Source organism: Falco naumanni, chromosome 3 (genome assembly GCF_017639655.2).
Source record: "Falco naumanni isolate bFalNau1 chromosome 3, bFalNau1.pat, whole genome shotgun sequence".
Classification (NCBI taxonomy): domain Eukaryota; kingdom Metazoa; phylum Chordata; class Aves; order Falconiformes; family Falconidae; genus Falco; species Falco naumanni.
This window is the reverse complement of record NC_054056.1, coordinates 93199649-93226038: the sequence shown is the minus strand read 5'-3', so window position 1 is coordinate 93226038 and position 26390 is coordinate 93199649. Positions and strand designations below refer to the sequence as shown.

The window sequence follows — 26390 nt, the reverse complement described above, 5'->3', positions numbered from 1 at the left end:
TATTCATTATGACTTTGGACTATCTGACATACACCAAATGGAGCAGCTGACATTGTGCTTTTAGAATTCATTGCATAATGAAAGATATGATTACCTTTACCACTTTTGTAGAGGAACGCTGAAACACAGCTTCTGCTTCATACTTTCAGGTCTATGTCATTCAAATTAACATTTACTGATTTTTGTTGTTGTCTCAGCAAAACTCTTAGAGGACACAGAGAACTTTATCTATGTGCAGTAATTTTACCCTTGAAAAATTCAGTGATATCTACTACAACTGGTAAGAAACCATCTACGTTTCTCTAGCTGACACAGAGAACTTACCACTCCAGATATTCATTCATATGAGGAAGGGAGAACTGGTGCAACTAACTAATATATGCTACTGGAAAATAATACCTAAACACAAGACTATAATATCTAGAGCAGTACAACAGATGTAATATGAAGTGTTGAAATGAAAATTAAGATTCAATTCACCTTTAATTACATATTGTGATGGTGTCTTCACATTAATCAAAACAGATGAAAGGAAACCGGTATATTTCTATTTGGTTTTTCTATTTATCATATAAGGCATTATTGCTTAAAGCTTTGAACAAACTACATATAGAGCCAAAGGTGACCATCTTTTGAAAAAACGTTAGACTCCAGAGGTGCAAAAAGTTACCTACTACTACTAGAAGGTTTCTTAGTGGAGTATATACACATTTCAATCACCTTATCTCACTTTCGTTAACAAATAAAAGGAAAAAAAATTCAGGCCACAGTTCAAGTAAGGCAAACCTTCAGGCTAAGTACGGATGGAGAGAGATGGTATACAGCACTGTTAATTCCATGGTGAAATTACATAATCCAGAAAGAAAAGAAAAGAAATATTCTACTTTCATCAATTGAGCTTTTAGAAAAATCAGTGGAATTTCCACAGCTTTAACTATAGATTACAGTTAATTTTTAAAATTTTTGTTCATTTGAATATTATTGTTCATTTTTTAAAATATCACCATTGTTAGATCTAGAAACAAACAGCAACATGTGTTTTATGGACTAAGGAATTAGATTTTGCTTTATTAAATGTCATTCAAATCATGGTGGGCTTTTGATCTTCAGATATCATTTTGAAGAGGAAAACAAAGAAATATGAGTCCAGTTCTAACTGTACCACGGTTCAACACCAGCAATCCATCTAATCGTGTCTTTTAATTATGAATCTAACTAGCTAGTATGTAATTCAGGCACGAGCAAAACTGTCTATGTACAAATCTGTGTTGACTGTACTAAAGAAATCTGTTTTAAAAGAAGTCATCATAGGAAAAAAGATACCTTGGCAGTTACTTGAATTAGAGCCGCTGTTTCTAAAAATTAAGTAGTTCAAACTTGTAAATCTGTGGAATTAAAGACTAGTGCTATTATTACTAATCAGCAGTGGCTGGTGAATCAGCAAAGAAAAAAAATGCCTGTTTTTTGCAGAAGAGCTCATGACAATGAAAACATTCTCTATGGGAAGTGTTTCCTTAGTGTACAGAAAGCAAGTGCTGCTCTATTTGGGAAGATTTCCTTAAATATTAGTCACACTGTTTCAAATAACCATGGATACGGCATTAGGTGACAATGTACAAGTCAGACTGAAAAAAAGATATTACTGATCGGATTTGTGAATGCCGTGTAGGAATGAGATTGCAAAGCATGAAAGAAAAGCAACAGAGACTTTCAACCCACAGGAAAAAATAAGTAGCTCATCTTCAGGAGAACTAATAAAAGGGTAAGAAAATCACGTAGTACTGACAGTAGTAACCTCTGGAAAGGTGCAATCTATGCTAGCTTCTTAAATATGAAAAGGCAAACAGGGTAATAAACCAGAATGCATATTATGTATTTATTGTCCTTAGATGGGTTCTGTCTGTGATGTCTTTATTCTACATAAATCTAGATGTCTGCTATAAAATGCCTGATCACTTATTAAGGGGCAGATCGAGAGAGATAATATAAATGAATGAATGAAGAAAGGCACACAGAGCTGGAGATACCCAAGACCTGCAGAAACAAATTGAAGAAAACAAACACCTATGCCTTGGTCTGAATAAAGTTCTTGTTCTGTAAAAGAATTAGTACTTAGAGGCCTATCAATTAAACGTGTGATCCTCATGGAGTCCATAAAGGCAGAAGTGCAATTAGCCCAGAAACTAAGATGAGAAACACCATGCTTTCTAGATGAGACAGTCAGGTACAGACTGGTTTGAAGTAGCTGGACAAGGACCAGAAGACTATCAGCAAGATTAGTCAGAAAAAGAAAGAACACTTGTCTGTGTATGTATATATTTATTTGCATGTGTGATGGAAGGAGCAGGAAGCCGTAATAATGGGACTTGAGGAAATACATTTGGGAAGTGAGATTCTGGATGCACTTACAGAAGACAAGTGACAGAAACAAGGGATGAATGGATGAGTCTGTGGTGAGAGAGATGGTAACAGAGCATAGAAGAGAACAGACAACCAGAGTTGAAGGAGGAGATTCATCCAGTTCCCTTCAAACAGACTTCCCAGAAGGAAACTTTCCTATACCGTTTTATCCACCCATCTCTCTAACATCTCTCTTTTAGAATCCTTTCTTCCATGAAAGGTTCTTAACTGTCACCAAGTTGTCAGTGTGTTTAATTCAGTAACAGCTGGCATATAAACAAAATGGGAGAAAGAACCTTCTTAGGTTAACCTTCAACGTTAACTTGTTCTTTTTTTAATTCAGCTACACACTATGCCTTTCCTTCCTTCCTGCTTCCCTCCTTGTCCTTCCTGTTTTGAGCATTTCTTCTCCATTGTGTTCTCATTGAGCAAACTTCCTTATACAAACACACCTGAAATCCCTCTCCAAGCCATAGACTTAATGTGACTCTCTTTCTTTATTTGTTTACTCTTCCTTCCATTTTTCTCTTACATTGTCTGCAAATTTATATTTTTAAATGTACTACAGCCTGTTTCCTGCTGTGTATCTAATAATATTTAATGCCTGCCACAGTAGGTTATCAATTTGGAGAAACCTCAGATAGCTTATTTCACTAAGATCCACCCAACTCCAAAGTAAGTGTAGCACAGCGGACATACGGCAACCAACAAAGTGAAAAAACAAAGGGGTGGTAGAACCTGCTAAATAACATGTTCAGGGCAGAGGTTAACTCCTTTCTGCAAAACTGTAACTCTTATTTTGTATTTGCATCCCCAGAAAAATCCTTCCTGCCTCTTATGAGACCTTTTTGTCCAAAGACTCCTGTCTCCAAGTACTGTTTACTAACCTTGTCTTTGCAAGACGTTTCCTACTGTCTTCACAAACAACTCTACTCTCTCCAGTGCCACTTAATTGTCCTACAAGGCAGCACTGACAGACACATGGTAGTAGATAACTTTTCAGCACTGTAAGCAAAACTCAGTTTTGTTTCTTCAAGGATGCCAGCACTTGTCCTTGGAACAGAAAAGTATGGGGAAGGAATGAAAACTGGGAAATAGCCTTGGAAGTCCTGGAATCAGGCCTGGAAGTCCCCCAGCATCTGAAAGGATGCAGGTAGAGCAGCCACTTCTCCACTTCTAACCGATGTTACTTCTTATTCCTTCTCCTGAAAGAGCAGACTCCATTGATAGTGGCATAAGCCAGGAGGCAACAACTACCCCAACAATTTTGACATCCTCTAACAATACCTGTCCACCTTCTTCAAACACTAGCCTGCCTCCCCTCCAACTATGTACTCTGCCTGCTTGTGAAGTTATAAAAAGCAAGAGCAAAAATGTATCCTTCCACAGCTGGAAACACAGTACTTTGAGAATCCTGTCTCCCCTTTTAATGAGTCTTTACTGCAAAGTCCTCATTCTGACATCAGAGAAGCCTCATCCTATTTCATGACTTGCAATTTTGTGCAATCACCACAGTATCAGTTCTGAACCTTTAAATTCCTGTGAATAAATTCCCTTCTTGTTTCTTTCTTATAACTCATCCAAATGGTTCTTTGACGTTCTACTTTCCACACCTCCATAATTTGTTTCTGAATGATACTCCTACAAAGATGATGCTTCTGAGTTGGAGTTTCATTGTGTCTGGGATGACTGTTCTCATCAAACCCCACGTGTTCTACAGACATTGGAGTCAATGGTATTTTGAAACAGGGGGATCCCTTCAGCGGGGAAGCTCTGAAGGAAGGAGCGAGCCAAGGCCAATTTCCCTTACCTGAGATCCTCAGATGGATTTCACAAGGTATCAAATGGAAGCCAATTAAGGGTGATGATGAGAAACAACAATTATTTAAACCTGAGAATATGTTCATTTACAGTTCAAGTCAAATTTCAAGCCAATGTTGATGTTCTGTGGACTGATTTGCTGCTCTCTACTCTTTTTCTTCGATGAAAAGCATTTTTTAATTCTTTTTTTTTTCTTCTTCTTTTTACACAGCTGGACCATTTTCCAAGTTCTTTTTGTAGTGCAGGCACAATTGATTTGCCAAACTGTAACTTAAAAACTGTGATGGAGGGGGTGGTGGGGTGGGAATGAGAGACTGTCTCCTCCTTGCCCTCCATACACACCCTCACTCTCCCACTGGATGTTACAAAACTTTTTTTGCATGAAAATCAACTTTGTTATAATATTTTGGCAGATGTTTAAATTTCTGACAGTTAAAAAAGAAGAAAGCAATAGTAAATTAACCTTAAAGGGGTATAGTCAACAGCAAATATGTACTGCCACCATGGCAAGTTTTGGATTTTATAGTGGGGTTCTTTTATTTTTATAATTTACTATGTTGTTTCATGCATTTTTAAAACTTTTTTTTTTTTTCCACAGAGAGCTGTTTTTGTTTAGTGGTTTGAGTATATAGATAACTTAGTTCTGTGGAAAACTGAGGATATCATTTTCCCACACTTTTCTTTAAGCTTATTCTTCTGAAGATATTGAAAGATGTACTATGCCTCTTGGACAATCAGCCAGTTATAATTTTGGCACAAGGTTACTTATAACACTACTTGTGAGACTCTTGAAGAACTGCATTTATTTAGCATAACTCCAGACATATATAAAAAGGAAATTATCTAAAGAATGTGCAATCAATTTTAAAAGCAGCAAATCCTGAATTTTAGGGAATGTGCCCCCACCAACTTCCGAGTCTATGAAGTTTACAAAAAAAGAGTTATGGGTACAGGCCCAGATGTATCATTAGAAACTACTTCCTCCTTTTTATAAATACATAATAGAATAGGCCTGTATCCTGCATCTGATATGCTATAACCAAAAAAGACACAGGCAAGGAAAAGAGGCCAAGGTGCTCGCAGCTTTCACTACTATTGCTGGAGCTAAGCTTTTGCTAGCATCATTCCAAGTGCTTTATGTTTATGCTTGTCTGATCTGCAGAAATTTCTCACACTTTAATTTTTATAGCATGTGAGGTGGCTTTATTAAATCCCATTCAAATTGTCTAGCACACAGTTGCATAGCTGTAGAACAAAACTTCTTTCAGCAACGCACAAGTAAGGCCTCCGCATGCAAGTATTTCTAAAGATGAAATTGAAAAAGAAAACCAGTCCTTGAATTTCTAAGATTCAAACATGCTGATATAGAACAATGATACCAGAAATAAAGGAACTGTGAAGCTCTGGACAGAGCCGAGAGGCAGACACCTGTACGTGCAATTGGCAGGGTTTTGGAACGTTCTACCACAGGGCCTGCAAGTCCTAACCAGGGCCTCAACTCACTTAGGTTTGCACTGCAATTCTGTACTTGGGTTCCCATGTTCCCATTCAGTATTCCAGGTCACTTGTATGTACTGCTGCTTGGACTAGCTGGCTTGATGGTACAGCTAAACCTGCATTAAGGCGAGGCTTTCAGTGACAATGTCTTCTGTTTGCAGCTATGCCAGCTGCAGAGCTTATCAGCAGCCATCCCCTGCTGCTCAATACCATGTCCCTGTCAGAGGTTACTGGGTTACTCGCTCCACCCATCCTCTACTTCAACAGTTCAACGTGAACATACTGTTTAAATTTCTTCTGCCACTCAAAGATATGTAAACAGTTGAATTGGCCCATTCTCTTTCTCAGTAGCAGCAGCACTGCAGAGGCTCCTCTGAAGGCAGACATTGCTATGTGGCTATCCTTTGGGAGGTGAAAAATGAAGAGACTGCATTTCTTCTTTGCCTTCTGTTAATGGTGCTGTAACCAGAACCACTGGGCAGAATCACAGGGCATGAAAAACTGATGGTCTGCAGTAGTGGCTGCCGTCTTCTTTTTTATTTCCAGTGAAAAACTAAGAAACTGAAGAGAGAATAGAGACTGTGCTCTTGTTTCTCATGCAGTTTCAATTTTCATTTTGGATTTTCAGCACCCAGCGTGGTATTGTTAAATATGTTTATGCATTAATTTTCTGCTCTGTTTCCAGATCTACAGAAAAATCAAGCCAGAGTCAGAAACCCTGAACTATTTTCCCACAACTTCTCATGCCAAGTCCTAAAATACACAATTTAATTCTTTCACCAATTGTTGCAAATTGACCAATATACCGAGTTTATTTTCTTAGCAGAATTTATCTTTGTTCATCAGGAAGATCCAAACATATGGGGCCTTCATCCTTGGCCTGCCTAAAGCTCAGGGATGATCACAGTTTGGCCACACTAACGCTATTCCTTATCAAAATAACTTCTGCGTTCTTGCTCAATCACCAAGCTTCCCCAAGGACTAAACACTTCTACCACTGTTTGTCCTTAAGTAAACAGTAACAAGTGGCCTGTTGTAAGTCCCTACTACCTTTGCTTTTGCTGTTCCAAAGGAGGCATGGTAAAAATGATTAACTGTTTCCAGCCCTCCAGTACTTAAGTCTCTTACTCAAGTTTCCCTGTCTTACCACCACCCAGACTAAAATTCAGTAAGCTAGGTAGCTTTATTCACATAGGACTCTGCTGCTCACTATCAACTTGTCAGCATGAGAAGAACCGCACACAACTTAAAATATAAATCATCCATAGATCACATAAACAAATTACTTTTTTGGGGGGTCTTTAATATAAACAGTTTTAAGAGTTTTCTTTCTTCAGATTCATTTACAACAAGCCCATTGCAGCTGAAAGAAGTTTTAAAAATAATCATTTGTCTCCCACAGAACAAAATAACACATTAACTGTAAAATCTCTAAACTTAAAAAAAATGTACCTAGTCACAGCAAAATGTTTCTGTTCGACAGACTTCACGATGTCAAGATTTAAAAATAGAGGAACTTAGAAACAAAATATAGACTCTGATAAAATGTTAACTTCTAGGAAATCTCCCAAAGTCAAACCTGTAGAAATACATATTCTTGTTTAATTACTCTATATACTTCATTGCTGCTTATCAGCAATAACGACTGTAAAACATACAGATGCAAGGTGAAGTTGTGGGTGATGCACTTGATTTTAATATATTATCTCCTCTATTTCTTTCATTAAAAAAATTACTTCTACAATAGTCTGAAAAGAAATTATAATTTATAAATACAGGATGGTATTTTCCAAATCAAACAACATGGACCTAGGTTTGCTTCCACTGGCTTTTTTGCAAGTAATATTAGGCCAATATCAAGTACCTTCAAATTTATGAAGGCCAACATATGCATCTACAAATAATCAATACTAGCATTTTAGCTAATGTCAAGATGTTCAGTACACAGTATTTGAAATGATTAAAATTAAAGTTTTTTTCTATTTCTCTGAGTATTTGCAACTTGTTTTCAGACCTACCAGTATCAAGACAGCAATTAAGCAAGGTTTTGTTGGTGTTAGATCTCCTGGCCAGTGAGTGCCTGCACTGTAACTGCCTCATCTTTTTTTATTGCTCCCTTGATGGAATTCAGACTCCGTGGGAAGGGAAAGGAGTGATCCAGTTCCAACCAGCAGTAAAACCACAAACAGGGATAAATCAGACTCAAGAAAATGGTGGAATGGTACTCTAATCTTCTCAGTTGCCTCCACCTTCCCTTTCCCTGCTACTGTTCACTGAAAGCATGCCTTTTTCACCCATCCTCTGCTTCCATGCAGTATCACTTATTCTCAGTTGGTTAACTTCCCCGACATGCCAGTTCCTACAGTCACCATTTCTGTGAGGTATTAAAGACAACTTTTGCCTTCCTGTCTCCAAACACCACCAATCCCTCTGCATGGCTCAGATTTTCTATACCAGTCTCTGAAGAGTACTTGAAGAATACCATGACATATGAAGCTGACAAGCATTAGATTGCTCTGACACACCCCACCCTGCTTCTACACTTTTTCAAATTAAGATTACTTCTTCAGAAGATGCCTGGAAAAATATTCAGCCCTCAGCTGTACTTTGGTGCAAGACAATGCAATTGGGTTTTAAAATACTTGTTTGGATTTCATTAGTTAGGCTTCTCTGAACAAACAGGGTCTCCAGATAAAAAGTCTCCTGTTTAAGATAGATGTTATATACAATGATGCATACTTTGGATAGACTGTGAAGGACTATGTCTTCCCCCAGAAGAAAAACCTGGCCTCATTGAAAATAGCACGGTATAACAGACTGACATCTGCAGCCCGTTAGGCAATTCGACAGGTAGGACTAGCTGCTGTACTTTACAGGAAACAAAACAATTAAAAAATATATCTGTTTACATTTCTTGCCTACAAGGCCTGCTGACTTACTTTGCCTCCTTTTGGGGCAGAGGCATAGCTGTTATAGCTCTGTACAGATGCTGCTCAGATGTGCCCCCACGTCTATGATGGGGTTCTATGCATATTTGAGCACACTAAGGAGGTTATTTGTCTTCAAGTAAAGTCTACATTATAGGGTCTATACCTGAGACACTCAGCAGACTGAAGTAATTCAAAGGGGCTGCTGGAGACAGCAGAAGTGACCAGATTCTCTCTCTCATCGTTGCATCCTACCCTCTTCAAATAAAGGAGAAGCACAATTTCATGATCACACTATCTACAGCTAGGTATGATAGTAATTAAGTTAGCAAAAGAAGCAGAGGAACTGATTACTCTCAAAGGACAAACAGTTTTCACTGGTGAAAAAAAAAAAGTGAGAATTCTGTGATTCTATATGATTCCTTAGCTAATTTTTCAATACATATATTTTTAAATTGTCAACAAAGAACAGGATAGCAACCATGTCATTTATAAAGAAAATAGAGCTTGTGCTTTGATACTAGGAAATACACTGAATAAATTCAGACAGCCACCAACCGCAGAAGAGAATGTATTACGGAGATACTGCCAGCCATTATGTTACAAATTATTTAATTTATATTGTCTAAAATAGTCTACTAGAAATGTGAGAAGAAAATATGTTTCCTTTTATTGTTTCTCACTGGTTGGCTAAGTGTGATTCTCCTGCCTCTTTCCCTTTCCCACCCTCAACAGCACTACACAACTCACAGACATCAGGACTATGCAGTCTCAGAAGCAATGTTCTTAACTACTTTACACCTGATGATCTGTAAAAGCTTCAAACACTGAGATTTATTTTTACTGACGGCCACCAAAAGATAAAAAAGCAAAAAATATCAGGTGAAGTGATGACTATATTGATTTAAAATGGTGGTAGAGTGCTTAAGATCATTGTCCCTATGGCTTAATAAAAATTTGTTTGGAAAATGTTATTTTGTTTACATCATCTAGAATAAATATATTAACTTGGTTATCCTAGTAGGTGATTTACCTCATTCCAACTGGTAGCTTGACATGGAATTAGTTCTAAGAGTGAAGGGATAATTATGTTTTTTAAGGTTTGGTTTTTTTCATACCTCAGTCTTTAAATAGAAGAAAGCACTAGGTCAAGATGTTACATCCCATAACAACCAAATCGTTTAGATGAATCCTCCACTGGCTATCCATTCTATTTCGCCTTACAGTACCACTAACTTTGTTCAAGAAATCACAAGATGGATATCAAAGGTGGTCTTCAAGTGTAAACACTGACTCACAAAAATAATAGTACCCACAAACTCAATACAGCATTTTTGTAGCTATTAGTCTTATAGGCATCTAAACGCTGGCTTGACTTCCCATGACGAAGATTTTCTCCAAGACTTTTTTTCAACCAGAGTAACTAAAAACCTTCCCCTTTCTCTTTTTTTACTGTTGATTAAAATCCTACATACTGTTTTGGTACATACTACATGCACCTTACATACTGTTTTGATTTTAAGCACCTCAATATACCTAATATTCCCACCCAGTTAATCAGAAATGGAGTAAGATTTTCCTCAGCTGTGGAGGCAAAAACATTACACTCCTACTTCAACAACTCTGTGAATCTTTTCCTGACAATATAAAAATTAGCCTTCTAATTCTCATTTTCAATTTCTGACAAAGAACTTCTTACAATCTCAGATATCCGGCCGTCTAGATCGTCTCCCACCTCACTGTCTCCATTAAACAAATGACACCTGCCTCAGTATGCTTTTCCATCTGTTGTGCTGGCTTTTTCTCCTGGACTGCCTTCCTACCACAGCCCCAGACAGAACACATTGGGCTGAGAGCTCTGAAAGGAGCTGCCGGACAGGAGCTCTATTCCTCGGTCTTTTGGTCATATGAACTATGGCTTCATACAAATGTTTTATCCGGTTTGTACTTTTCTTTCCTCTCCCATGTCTTTAATAAAATCCTCAGAACATGGTCAATTTCTTAATTTATTTATCCTGTCTAAGCACAATGATACATTCCTTTCAAAGCAGTTTTGAAATCTCAGTTGTAAAGTGCTATGTCAACTCTAAATCCCCTATAGTGAAAAAAAATCCAATATTAATGCCATGTGTTTTAATAGAACTTTCTATTCTAACAAGATTGAAATATGGTCTTAGCTTCAGAGTGGAAAAGACTGAACACAAATTCTAACATTGTCCTTTGTTGGCTAATTCACCAAACTTCATTTCGATCGGGGAAAACTCATTTAGCTAGTGTATAACATTTGTTGAGAATAGAAAGAAAATTAAATAAATGATGAACAACATTTTGCAAGGGCTAAGATATGAACACTGAACTCGGACCCATATTACCAAAATAATCTTGGTAACATATGGATTAAAACAATTACTGAATCAGTTTCAAGTAATGTTCCAAGTACAGCATGTACTCCAAATACTGCTGTCTATATAGAGGGTCAAAACCAAATAGTTATTTATAAAGCTGATGGTTTCTGATTTTCATGAGAAAGGGATTTGATGTGAGTAGGTGGAAAACCACTGTTGGTGTCACCATTTGCTTACCTTCAATTCTGCATCCATGGCAAAATTTTTCCCAACTGAGATCACACCCACATAGAAATACACCAAAACCAAGGCTATTCAAATAATCTAGAAACATTTTAGTGAAACAACTTAAGAACTGAAACTCTAGCTCAAACACATTTTAATGACGGTTATCTCTGTGCATGTGTGTGTGATGCATATAAAAAGTAAGTACTAGCAATCACCATTTTATTTTCTCCAAACCCGGGAATTAATATAAACCATACACAGGGTTAAAGCAATACTGGCCAAATATTGTTGAATATGTAATTGCACTCAGCATTCAGACTGCTGTGTATGTGCCTGCATTCCAGAACTGTTCTAGAAGGTGTGCCCAAAATTGCTGTGTTTATCCTGAGAATAAAACCCAGTCTCTAAGAACAGTCTTCCTGCTTTCTAAATAGCTTTATGTTACGAATGAAGCATTGCATACGTAGGATATACCATTGGTATACATTCCGCTCATGCAGTTTTGGCTCTCTCCTGGAGCACAAACAAGGCCAACTCATTATTCTGACTAGTAAGCCTGACACGGGCACTAAGAAAATCATATATAGGCCTATTGAGCTGCACAGCCTCCTGTGACCACCCGTTCTACTACATAGCGGCTACCTGATGACTCATAGCTAATGACTCACAGCTAATGAGACTTATGGATGAATTTTAACACTGTATTCATGTTAATAAGAGAATTAGCCTCCCTTCCTCAGTATGGCAGAGAAGCAGAACTCCTTCCCATGCCTCAGAATAATATTTTACAGTCTTAGGCACACACAGAGATTAAGATCAGGTACCAGACTGCTCCAGGCAGTTAGGCAGTGCTATAAATTAAGGAAGCAGAAATACATAAAACCAAGTGGCCAATCTTTCTTATATTCGAAGCTGCACACTCAAATCCTCATGTGACAGAGTTACAAAAGCATTCCTGAGACATGGGACAACTGGGAGAGGGGAAGGAGCGGAGCTCCAGAACTAGTTCACAGATGGAGGGTAACAATAGCCAGATGGACCTGGGGTGAGGGTACCGCTGGGTGTCCTGCAGTGCCAGCCTTGGGAGCCTTGTCTGCCCCTCCACCTCCCTGGATTGCCAATATGCCAGTCTACACACAGCAGCTCTTCACTGACTCGGGTATCATAGTGACTGGCCTCAGCCTGAGAGGATGACTCCTGAAGCTACCTGGAATGACTCACAAGCAGCACAGGTATCACAGGTACTTCCAAAACACCTGTTACTATTCTAATTATTCTGGACTTGAAAAATCCCTTATGCTGCTTGACCTGAAAACACTAACCATAATTATCTGAAAGGAGTTAATATTTGTTCACCTCGAAGAGAAACAATCCAGACAAATCATAAACTGAGAACAAATAAGCATTTTTCTTTTTTCTGCTTCCTCTTGTTCCACCAAACTGAGTAATGACGTACTCTTCATTAGTTTACTGGGGCAAAGCTACCTTCCATAGGGACACTACTGCTCTTTCTGATTTTTCTGATTCTTACTCGGCTGCACACCACCACACCTTTTAAGTCAGAACTCGCACGACATTGTGTTATGAAAGCCTACCTCTGTAGTGGTCCCAATGTCAGCAGATGGGCTGTATGTGCTGGTATCTGGTGGAGCGGTACCAATGCTACTTTTAACTGGAGAGCTAGGAGGAACAGGTCCTGTCATGGTTTCAGTATAGACAGAAGACTGATATAGAATTCCTTTCCTCTGAACTTTATTCCAAACTTTACTTGTGATCTCAGCCAATTCATATAGAAGCTGCACCTAAAAGAAAAAAAAACAACCCACCTTTAATTAACCTTTCCTTAATGAGGTGAAGGAAAATCAAAATCCTCCACTGAGACTTTGAATGTAGCTGAATTGAACTTCTCACCATATATATTGTTCTTATAAGCAACTACATTGCAATTAAAATAATTAACATCAGTTAGAGCATAGTGATTTTGATAGAAATAATCCATGTTTTGTCTAAACATATGCTATGTAGCTCATAAAACCATAACCAATAACATAGTCTTGTAAAACGTTTACTAAAATCAATTTTAACAATTAAACAAAGGTAATTTATCATATATTTTGTATGTACAGATACTGCCTCTAGAAAAAGACAAACATATAAACTTTATGAAATACTAACAACGCAAAAATTATTCATTTAAATCATATTAAAACAATGGTCCCACAGAGCATACGAAATTGTTCTGGTTTTGGAAGAACATCCACTATCAAACTCAACAGTCTCCTAGCATATGTCATTCCAATATTCAGAAATGCACTGTTTAACTTGCACATTGTTTGACTCAGTTCTAAGATATTTACACAAGTTTTTGTAAATAAGCATTAATCACTGAATTTGTATGACAACATAGTGCAATATACTGTATAAAACCAGCTAAGAGAAAACTGAAAACAATATATAAGCAGATCCACAGCTGGATACCATACCCAACTTGCCATTATAAAAAATGGAAATTCTCATATTTATAAGAACTTTAAGCCTCAGGACACATCTACTCTATGAAGCTGGCTTCTTATGTGGGCAGAACAGATGCAGAAAAACACTGTTGTCAATCTACATTTTGATATAAAACAGTACTTGATTTTGTGCGTGAGAATGTGTGATGAAGTCTCTAAGTACGTGGTACAATCCTTTCTTAAGATGTGAAGTGCTGGAATTTTATGAAAAACTTGTTAATTCAGCTTGGATTTTCTTTTGAAGTTTCAAGGCTTACACTGAGCAGGTCATATACTTTTTTGACAGAATTTTTCCTTAAATGAGATAAACTTCTCAGTACACTTTTTGTTTGTCTGTAGATTGCTCTGTATATGAAGACAATAACTCTGGCTGTGGTAAAAAGCTGTTTTAGTTACGCTGTAAAATATTTTGAGTCTGTAGCACTCACTCTGATGTGCACTGGTAACCTTTAAATTACTAATTAAATATTTCTAAGTTTTCTTGAGTCTTTTCCATGTAATGCAGGAACATCAACTAATAATGTCCATCTGATTGATTGAGTAATATAACATTAACTGGTGTTGACACTTTGCTGGCAAGACAGGCTCTAGAAAATTAATAGGATACAGGCACATGTCCAAATCGTACATGCTTGCAACCTCCTCTCCCACAAAATATTTTTTTGTCAAGAAACCAAATGATAATTTAAGCTATACTTGTCTTAATACAGAAGGGGTTCCAGAAATTTAATTATGCTACTGATCATAATGGCACAAAATAACACAAAAGAAGAAATTCTGTGTTTACATACATACTCACACGAGGTAGAGAGGTTTGTCATCAGCTGATCCGGTGCTAAGGAGTTTAAATCTTATTGGGGTTGCAACAGTTATAATCATTAAAGCTTATAATTACTCATGTTACGAGAGAGATATTTTTTTTAAAAAAAAGCTCAGGCTAGAATCCTTGCAGCCACTCTGAAACAGTGGCTATTTCAGAGAGCAGTAGCCATTTCTCCAAACATTGCCAGCAACCATCTAGCCAAGTAGTATGACCCTGGTACTCTACCCTGCTATGAAACCAGAGACAAACCAACAAATTCACCAAGAAAAAAGGCACACTTGGATTAGAGGGAGATTATATTCATCTAAATACATTAAAAAGTAGAAAATACCAAAAAGCCTCACACTAAAACCTCATTAAAACATAAAGGTGGCATGCTTCCACATGTAAATAAAATTTTAAAACTTCAGATCACAAGCTAAAGTTATCTATTTGATTTTTAATACACTTAATTTTATTCCATTGTTTGTTACTCATTAAAGTGGAAGGATTTCTACTTCTCTTGATGGCTGCACTTTTTCAGGTGAATAGCTTCAGTATTTTGAAAATCCATTTCTGATTATATTAGAAGAGCTAATGTTAAGTGTAAGTCCTCTTTCTTTTATAAGTACTTTTGAGCATAACAGTTAATATACAATAATTATTTTTAGTACACTCTATACAAGAGAGGAAAAATGGTATGACAAAAATAGGAATAACTCTGCCAGTATTTGTTAAAAAGTTTCCCCTTCTCACTGCTTCCACTGCCTCTTCAGCAAAACCACACATAACTCAGTAAGACCCCACTGACTACTTGGCAAAATCTGTGAAGTTCAGTATGCTACAGCAGTTTATACTTAAAAAGTAATACATTACTACAAAATTGAAAACTACAACAAAAGACAATACCCTGGCAATTTTGCATGCTGGAAGTATCTATTGATTTTAAAGGGATACAACCATCACAACATGGTTTCATATTACATCATAATAGCCATATAGTAAAATACTTCACCTTTGCTGCCATTTAACAAATTCAGCATCACCTACTTTAAGGCTGTAATCTTTAGATAAAATACAGCCCACCACTCTAAAGTATAATTTTATAGGTAATCTACCATGAATTTCACAGAACCATTTAGGTTGGAAAATACCTTTAAGATCATCAAGCCTAACTGTTAACCCAGGACTGCCAAGTCCACCACTAAACCATGTTCCTAAGCACTTCACCTATGTGTTTTTAAAATACTTCCAGGGACGGTGATTCCACCACCTCCCTGGGAAGACTGGCCCAATGCTTGACCGCCCCTTCAGTAAAGAAAGTAGTCAATCAGTTTGCTACGTGTACATCTCAAAATATTTACCAATTCTCTGAACAGCTGCTATATCAAGGTGAATTTTGTACAGTTCTATGAAAACTAATACAAACTAAGGCAAGTTTCCATAGGCTGTGAAATTATCACACATGAATTCATTAAACATTGTGGAAATTCCACAAAGTTGCAAAGCAAAGCTTTCCAAAGTCTTTAAATATAACATTTAAAACGCTCAGCAAAATCGTAATTTTGTCCTTTCCTATTTATACTTTTATAACACAGCCTCAAACCTTTCTGTGTGCAAACACACCTGTCATAGAGCTTTACAAGTCTGAGAAGACCTTGCTAAGGCTGGTCATTTTTTTTATTTGAGGCTGGTAAATTTTTATTTGCCACATCCAGAGTGCAATCTTACTCCACCAGCCCTCTTCCTAGTGCGTGAGCCCATACAGTGCAAAAGACAATGGCATATAGTAAGTGAGTCAGAAATAACTCTGATAGAAGGCAGTGGTGAATGGGGCGGAAAACCATACACTGAGGATAAAACACACTGTTTAAATCACTTGCTTCATTCATAGAACATGGAATGAGGCAAGGGGAAAACTGCATGTAACTGAGAAACATATTGTAATGAGTACACACAAAAGGGATAACATTAAAATTACATCAGCCACCTTAGCTTTTGCATTCCCAGACTCGGGCCATAGGTCCCTAAACCTTTACAAACGTGATGTGCTGTCTATCAGATCAAAATTGTAATACTTAGTGTTCCTTCCCTGTCTTTCAATTAAAATCAAGCAATAAACAGTCCATTTTGTCCACGATGCCCTTTGAAAAATCTTGCCTACAGCTGAAACTTAGGAGCACACAGCATAAGAATGCAGAGCCCTACTCAGACCTCAACAGATTTGTAATTCCCAGCAAAAAGAGTGTTCTCTCCAGCACCACTAGAAACGTTGCAACTTTCAGGAAATTGTTATTCAAGCTGCAGTAAAGATTACTCGATTTTGCACAGAAAACCTGCTTTATTTGGAACTACAACAAACTTGACTTAGGTCAGTAAAATACAGGGTGCACTTTCTGAAAATCTAGCAACACCTTTGCCTTTCAATAAACATAAATGAGGTGGTAACTTCTGTTTACACACATTGAACTGTTTGTTTTTTCCTTTAGTATAGGATACCATTGTTTGTCTAAAAAACATTTTATGTTCGAAGAAATGCTAGTTCTGGGAAAATATGGTAAAAAAATTACATTAAACCACTTCAATATATGAATCCACAGTGACAGCTGAACAGCACCACAGCATTTAGTGGTACATCTGCAATTCATTTCACTCCATCAGCCAAAAGATGCATTTATACTGTAGCTATTACATTTTGAGAAGAGTTTAAATTACAAAACATGAGAGAGCTTCAAAGCAAATCTTAATCTAAGCACCTTGATCTTGATGGCCCAGTTAAGAAAAAATTAAGATAGAAGAGACCTTCTTCAACAAAATGCAAAACAATTGAACTTAAATCAAGTTATTTTTAATTTCCTTTCATAAATCAATTAAATGTACCAACCTGGGGGTTGGAGCATTTTATTTCAAGGGACTCAAGGTCGACATGGAGGCAGACAACAAATGAGTGTCTGGATTCTGGCCCCGAAGCAAGCAGTTTCTGTGAAGTAACAGCTAAAGTAGAAGTACAGCCCATTGGTTCCACTAAATTAAGTGTCATCTGTTGTCCAAGAAGAGTATATATACTGAAATGATGCAGACTAATAGTCCACGGAAAAGCATCACCTAATGATTTAAAAAAAAAAAAAAAAAAAAAAAAAAGGGAAACAGTTAAATAATTGCATAATAAAAGCCAGGCCATTATTTTCTGAAAAATCAGTAAAGGCCTTATCCTAAACCCCCTTAGAAATCAGCAAGTGCAATCAACAACCATAAAACTGATCTCAAACTGTCACAAATATAATTCCATCATCAATTCCACTCAATACCTCAAAATCTAAACAACAGTAACACAATTTTTGCAAGTTTATTTTTAAAAAAATGAAATCCATTGGGAATTTTAATCCCAAACTGTGAACAAACGTGTACAATACAGTCTTTAAAGAAGTCTTTTTGCTTTGTATGATTTTCCTCAAACTGAGGAGTATCCACAAACCACTCCACACTTATTTCAGCATATGGATGACAGAGGCAGTTCCTTACATTATGTTCTTACACGTTTACAGGTTTTAATACTAAAAAGGAGAATTTTCTTCCTCCCAAAAATTTACAGCTGGCATCTCAACAAGGTGGTGGTACAGAGTAAGGCCTATTCCAATGCACTGCTCAGCTAAGTGAGACCTTGATCACGGTGCAGCTCTTTCCACTGCCCCCACTTAACTTCCTACAAAGAAAATGGTGATGCATTTTGTAAAAACAAATTACTACAGACATACACTGACCACTTAATTTCTTACATTTAGGAAGGAACCTACCCAGAGAAGTGGTTTGCAGCCTAACATGAATTGTTATCAAGAATAATTCGTAAAGGAATTGGCAGTGTCCAGCTGAACACCAACATGCTTGCAAGTTTGGTACAATCCATTTTCTTTAAATTGTCAACAGATGGGAAAGAAAAGGAAGTTTCCAAAGTAGGACCACTGAGAGGATTATTTGGGTAGGTCTTTAAAAGGCCAACAGGAACTCTTAGTGAGAGAAAACCTTCAACAGCTCTACCAGCTAGAATTGAAAGGAACCGAGAATACAGATTATGGAAACTGAAACAGAATCCCTGTGGTGGGCTGACCCTGGCTAGATGCCAGGTGCCCACCAAAGCCACGCTATCGCTCCCCCCTCTTCAACTGGACCAGCAGAGAAAATATGGCGAAAGGCTTGTGGGTTGAGATAAGGACAGGAAGATCGTACAGCAGTTACCATCACAGGAAACACAGACTTGACTTGGGGAAATGTATTTTATTGCCAATTAACACCAGAGTAGGATGAATGACAAATAAGAACAAATCTAAACCCACCTTCCCCCCTCACACCTCCCTTCTTCCTTGGCCCAACTTCACTCCCTTCTCTGCCTCCTTCCCTCTGAGTAGCGTAGGGGAACAAGGAACAGGGACTGGGGTCAGCTCCTCACACATTGCATCTGCCACTCCTTCCTCCTCACGCTTCCCCCCTGCCCCAGCTGGGTCCCCCCACGGGCGCAGCCCCTCAGGCACAGCCGGCTCCAGCGTGGGTCCCCGCAGGGTCACAGCCCGGCCAGCAGCCCTGCCCCAGCCCGGGCTCCTCGCCATGGGGCCACAGGTCCTGCCAGGAGCTGCTCCAGCGTGGGCTGCCCGTGGGCTCACAGCCGCCTTCAGGCACCCACCTGCTCTGGTGTGGTGCAGCCCTTTATGAGCTGCAGGGTGGATGTCTCCCCCGTGGACCTCCCTGGGCTGAGGGGCACAGCCTGCCTCACCGTGGGCTTCTCCACAGCCCACAGGGAAACCTCTGCTCCGGTGACTGGGGCACCTCCTGCCCCTCCTGCACTGGCCCGGGGGGCTGCAGGACTGTTGCCCTCACGTATTCTCACTCCGCTCTCCCAGCTACTGTTGTGCAGTAGTTTTTCCCCCCTTCTTAAACACGTTATCCCAGAGGTGCTACCAGTATCACTGATGGGCTCAGCCTCAGCCAGCAGCAGGGCCATCTCAGAGCTGGCGGGAACTGGCTCTGTCAGACACAGGGGAGCTTCTGGCATCTTCTCACAGAAGCCACACCAGTAGCCCCTCGACTACCAAAACCTTGCCACACAAACCCAGTACAATCCCAAACACGGTAACTGGGTCCTGGAGAAAGAATTTACACTCTAGAAGAGACACTGAGCCAAAACCCCAAGAATGCTCAACATATATGAGAAAAATGAGATAAAGATACATAGGTAATTCTCATTTTACCTGAAAGATACGGTTCTTTGCTTTTTAGAAGTACAAAAGCGTAACAATTATTTCAGGTTTTGGGTACACTGGGATGGGCCCTCGAAGTCTCACAGGGCAATAAAAAATTTAAAGCAGTGTTTTTAAAAAATATATGGAGAATGTATTTGCTGCCTGCTGTGGCCTGTGGTCAACACCATCCCACTGAGAAATCACAACACTAAGAAACAGCACAAATTAAATTGTGATTACTTAAAGGAAACTTTAAAATAAAGTTTTGAAATTAAAATAAAGCTGGATGCAAACATCTTTGTACCATATTATTTTAGTAAGAGTTCTATTGTTTCCTCCACAGGTGGCATCAGTAATAAATTTAGATGGTCAGGACTGTGTATCAGAAGAGTACGTGTGTCTCATCCTAAGAAAGAACTGAAAACCTGAGTAGTTTATTTTGAAGCTATTGTGTACTGAAGAATTCAACTCAGCCAAAGGAACTTGAAATACTTTGGAAAGGTTTCAGATCAGAAATTTTGAAGTAGTTAGCGATCTATATTTTTTCCAAGTTCAGTCAGCCAAAAAATATAAAATATTAATTGTAATAGATTGAAAAAAATCAGATGCAAAGTCAACACTAATGACACGTTTCTATAATCAATATGCATGAACTTTGTTTTTCTCCATTTAAAAAATATTTGTTTCTAATGTATCCATTAAGACACTTAAACTGCTTTGATAATGTCTCAAAATTTACAAATACAACTTTCAGATCTTTGGGAGTTGACTGACCTAATCATCAGACAAGTTTCTAAGAACTGGCATTCAACATTTATCTATTTGCAATAGCTTAGCAATACTTCTTTCCTACAGAGTATCTGAATGATTTTTCCAGTCTATATAATTACCAATTTTTGATATGTGCAAGCACTTTCCCTGGTAGTTATTTGATGCACTTTGTTTCTTAGCTAGAGTTAATACTTATTATAAGCCTTTCCATATGTAGGACATACAATATTGATAAGTGTACATAACTACTAATAATTGTTCTGTTTGCTCTCACTTTTATGTGACACACTATTTTAAAAACCGCATCACAGAAGTGGCAGTTCTACACCACGTTGTGTATACAGCGTTGACAGTTGTATGAAGAGAAATTTTGTTTGTTTAGATTTAGTAATGGTAGGAGAGAGATCATGAAATCTTTGTCATGCATATGATCTGGAATCTATTCCCAGGCTTGCTAAAGGTGTTCTTTGGAATCTTCAAAATGCATCTTGACTGCTTTGTCTTAGTTTCTCTTTCTGTACCCACACTGCAGGGTCTTCCCTGCATGTGGAAACATGGATTTCCAATACGCTTATGTTCTCATGCAACACGCAATGTTTAGAAATACAAAACTGCAAAACATTGCATGTTAGGTCACTGTTGTGCCTCCTCCCAGTCATGCAACAGGGAAGCAGTTGCAGGGCTGCATAATCTTAGATGCACCCAGTCAAAAGCCCTAAGGGCTCTGCCCAAGTCCATAGCTTACTTTCAGCAGATGAAATTTAGTTCCACAGACTTCCAATGTAAGCACAAACACACAGGCTTTTCTAACTCAAACCCAGCTCCTAGACAGCTCTAGCAGCTGAACAGAACATTAACAAGCTGTTTATGCAGAACTTCATTGCTATTCTGATACTGAAGAATGTCACAAAAATGTAAGTAGTAATATTATAGTCATTAACCATAATATATAAATTAAATACAATAATTACCATGTTTTACACATGGTGACAATGAATATAAACTGAAATAAACTGAAAGAGGGTAGATTTAGATTAGATATTGGGAAGAAATTCTTCACTATGGGGGTGGTGAGCCCCTGGAACAGGTTGCCCAGCGATGCCCCATCCCTGGAAGTGCTTAAGGCCAGGCTGGATGGGGCTTTGTATCAACCTGGTCTGGTGGAAGGTGTCCCTGCCCATGGTGGGGGGTTGGAACTAGATGATCTTTAAGGTCCCTTCCAACCCAAACCTAATTCTATCATTTTGTGAAATACCATGCTATCTGAATGTCAAATATCAATCTCAGAATCTACAGAAATTATTTTTCAGTTATATTGATGTTAAGCATTTTTCAATTTCTAATGCAAGATGATAACTTCTAAGAATGCCAATATACTGCTGCTCTACTTACAACATTTAACTGCCTTTTTTGCAGGTTTATATCTTTATGCTTCTATTATATTGTTCTAGTTTATGACCAATACATTTCATTTTAATTAATTCACACACTACTATTAGAAGCCCTAATATTTCCCTACAAGTCAATTGCCAACTAATTGAGTTCAAACACATGCTACAAAAATCTGTACAAAAGGTTATATAATTTGTCATATTTCACAAACAAAAGCCATCTCAGATTAAAATATTTGGAATGCAGGGATTTACATGATTGTCAGTATACTACTATCTATATGAGAACATGAATACGATATCTAGCAATATCAACAACAATTTTAAAATATTTTGAATACTGGTTTCTAAAATGTATTTTACTGTGTCTTACCTGAATATCTGTATCTTAAAAGCAGTAACTAGTTTAAGGATATGAGTGGAAGCCAGGAAAAGATTCTAAACTAAAATAATCAAAGTTAATAATAATACTTAATTAATAATTAAATTAATATTTAAAATAAACTTCAAACCCAGGAAGATTTCATAGATGCCAAAAATGTTCTCTTTGTTACTCTAAATCTTAGTGCTTTACACTGAAGCAAAATTTTAGTTCCCTTCATAACTTCAATTTATTTTCCTATTATAACATTTTAAATTTTTGGAAGACCACTTAGCAGTCCATAAGTTCTGATCATAACAACATTTCTCACCCGACTGTAAATTTATCACATTTTATCCTATCACTACAGGTTGGGACTTAGAGAGTATATAGATGAACTGTTCAGCATTTGAAGTTGGATGTACACAAGCATGCACAGATAATCACGACTCACCCTAACAACTTCTCTAAAGAAATCAGTTCTGCTAAAACTGAGTTTCTAACTATTTAATTTCTTCTTAGCAACAGTTTTACTTGAAGAGCTGCTACAAATAGGACAGAGTTCCCCTCTTCACAAGGAGCCAAAATGGAGAAGCCAAGGGTCAACAGGTACAAGTTGCACTGGGAGAGGTTTCATCTTGATATAAGGAAGACACTTTTTAAAGTAAGAACAATCATTCACTCGAACAACTTCTCCAGGGATGTGGAGGTTTTCAAGAAGTGACTGGGCAGGGTGCTGGATCATCTCATCTAGGCTCCCTTTGCCATGAAAGTTTGGATCAGATGATCATTCAAGGTCGCTTCCAACCTAGGCTGCCCTTTCATTCTGCGCTTCTATTTTAACACCCTCAGTGAATACTAACTCATGGATCTATCATCTGATTGATTTGAACCTTTTTATGAACTTAGGTAGTTGTATTTGTTATTCAGCAGAAGTTCAACAGAATATCTCATCTTTACATAGATAAATCCATTTCTGTTTGTATATTACTTAGCATGACTGAGCTAAGGAACGTTTCTGAATTAAGTACTGTACTTAAAATGATCTTTCAAGTATTCCTACAAACTACCATTACCTCAGAAAAGGATCCTATCAGAAGTTTGAAAACAAATGGAAAGACCTGATTGTGGGATATTGTATGAGATATGTTAAAAGTATGTTGAGCTGCTGAGTTCAGTAAGTCTCTGAGAAGGCTGTAATATCCCCAAATGATAGTGCGACTATGCTCCCTTCTCCTCTTCTAGTTTTCCCACGTAATAAGAAAAACGTATGTGAGCACACAGCTTTCTTAAAAGTAACAATGCATCCTTGTAAACAAGCTTTTTGCTTATATATTCTTTATAAAAGAAGGAATGATTCAAAAAATAGTTTCCAGGAAAAGCAAGGTTGAATAAACATAATTTCAGAGGGATGGTAACATGTCTTAAGAATGATGGTATGTCTCTGAAATCTTGTTCAAAGACAGAATGCAAATTAAGAGACTCTCCCCATAAGAGTCCATGAAAATTAATTACCTCTACATGGGAAGAAACAAAAAAGGTGCTTAAAAGCTTTGAAAAAATATTTTTAATAGCCTGTTTAAGGGGGCATTTTGGCATGGGAGAAGGCAATAGCTCCATTACAGAATCAAAAATATCAAGATTGTGAGAACTTCTGTTTGGCATTATTCCCAGAACACAAAGCCACATACAAATAAATTCCTTACCATAGGCTTTATCCCAGCTAGGAGGATTCTTTTCTCTCACTAGGATCCTTCCTCCAAATCTGCATTTGACAAAACTCAAATAACTTCTTACTTTCATAAACGGTTTAAATTACATCATTGGTTTAAAACCAACTGAAGACTTTGGTTAAATTTATCTATCTTTCATCTGTTGCAATGATTAGCAAATTAGATAATTCCTATGAAAAGTTATTAGGAAAAAGACATATACCTTTCTCTCTTTCTTTCTTTTCTTTTTTTCTTTTCCTTTTCAGTTGGCAACATCTCCAATATGACTTTCAGTATTAAAAACTATGATTTAATTTTGTTGCTGTGAATTAAGGCAGAGGAGAAGCCTTATATACATACATATATATATACACAGAGAGAGAGAGGTCCAATATAAGTGACAGAACAAACGGAGAGGGAAGAGTGTTACAAATCCAAATGAATCTCAGAAGGCAGGAGTAGCTCCTGAATATGCTTTTGACTTAATTTTTCACAGCATACGCTTGATAATTGTTTACAGTTCAGCAATAAGTATCCAGTAAACAGAGTAACTTCCCCAGAAAATGCTGTCACAAAAGCAATGGAACAACTGCTGCAGCTCCCTCTCCTTACCTTAGAATGAATACACAAAACAGCAACAGTTCTTTCCAACTAATAGAGTTCAAGAATACAATACTGAACTAACTGTACACCAGTGTACTGGTTTTGGCTGAGATAGACTTCATTTTCTTCATAGTAGCTGGTACGGTGCTATGCTTTGGGGTTGTAATGAAAACTGTTGATGACATGGGGATGTTTTAGTTCTTGTTGAACAGTGCTTGCACACTTGTTCTGCTTCTCACCCCACCCCACCAGCAAGGAGACTGAGGGTACACAAGAGACTGGTGGGGGACACAGCTGGGACAGCTGACCCCAACTATCCAAAGGGATATTCCTACCACATGACACTGTGCTTAGCAATAAAAGCTGGGGGAAGGAGGAAGGGGAAAGACATTCGTAGTTATGGCATTTGCTTTCCTAAGTAACAGTTATGTGTGATGGAGCTCTGATTTCCCAGAAATGGCTGAACACCTGCCTGCTGATGCAAAGTAGCCAATTAATTCCTTATTTTGCTTTGTTTTTATGTGCAGCTTTTGCTTTACCTATTACACTTTCTTTATCTCAACCCATGAGTTTTCTCACTTTTACCCTTCCGATTCTCTCCCCACACCAAGGGGGAGTGAGCAAGTGGCTGTGTGGGGCTGAGCTACCTACTGGGTTAAACCACTACAACCTTCTGTGAATTTCTGTGAAATTTTACACTTAGTTATGATGAATGCCATTAAAATAAAACCAAACCCAAGACTCAAGACTGTTAAGGATACTTGCCTCATCTATTTCCAATACACATTTTTTTGTATTAATTTCTGTAGAACAAGATTTTTACATCAGTATTTCTTCAGAATACTGCTGCAAATCCATTTTACCATTTACTTTGGTAATTGCTGAGGGCTCCCTTTTTAAAAAAAACCAAAACGTATTGCATAAGCAGCTTGTTTTCACTTGCTAGGTCCTTTGCAGCTTATCCCCTCCTTTCATTTCTCAATCAGTCGTGGAACGTTAAAAGCCGATTCTTCTCTCAAATTGGTCTACAACTCAAACCTCTATCAAATATTAGCTTTTCAAACAAGAACTACTGTACTTTTTCTCAGCCTATGCACAAGAGCAGCCCCCCATAAACACTTGTTCAAGCCTTCTCAATTTTTTTCTGGTGAAATCTCTATAAAAACCTTATTACAATCCCTACAGATTGTAGTCAACAACACAATTGTTGACTATCATGATGACCAACGAAGTCTCATTCTTTTCTTTTGATAGTTTGCTATATTTATTAATTTCTTTTCTCACCTTACATTGAATCATAGAATATCTCAAATTGGAAAGGACCCATAAGGATCACTGAGTCCAACTCCCTGCCCCTTGTAGGACCACCTAAAAGTAAATCATATGACTAAGAACATCATCAAGGTGAATTCTGAACTCTGACAGGGTTGGTACCATGATCTCTTCCCTATGGAGCCTGTTTCAACGACCAACCACCCTCTCAGTGAGGAACCTTTTCCTAATTTCCAGTCTGAATGTTAGATCCAAGACTGGGTTGGGACGTTTTTGGTTGCTTTTTCTTTCCTTTTTTTTTTTTTTTTTTTGTTTGTTTTGGATTGGCTTCGGTTGTCTTTTTTTTTTTTTTTTTTTTTTTTTTTTTTTTCTCCAGCAAAGGTGGCATGAGAAGCGTTTCCTAACCTGCCTCTATTCTGTCGTGGAATTCGCAACTCGCTGTGCCCTGCTGTTGTGTCAAATCAACTGTTTGTGGCTACACAGTAACTTGAACGACAAAACCAGTGGAGGTAAAAA

The 26390-nt window shown here is 37.8% G+C and overlaps 1 protein-coding gene across 7 annotated transcripts in view; it reads right to left on the bottom strand.

Annotated features, from left to right (window-relative positions):
- VPS13B (vacuolar protein sorting 13 homolog B) overlaps positions 1 to 26390 on the bottom strand; it is a 477375-nt gene that overhangs the window by 204566 nt on the left and 246419 nt on the right. For all 7 annotated transcript variants that reach the window (XR_005827096.1, XM_040588251.1, XM_040588255.1 and 4 more), the window contains 2 exons: positions 17418 to 17638; positions 12814 to 13020 (listed from right to left, as the gene is read on the bottom strand). Coding sequence is in view for 6 of the 7 variants with exons in the window: in XM_040588251.1 (XP_040444185.1) it covers positions 12814 to 13020; positions 17418 to 17638 (428 nt within the window). In the remaining variant the exon portion in view is untranslated. The remainder of the gene's footprint in view (positions 1 to 12813; positions 13021 to 17417; positions 17639 to 26390) is intronic.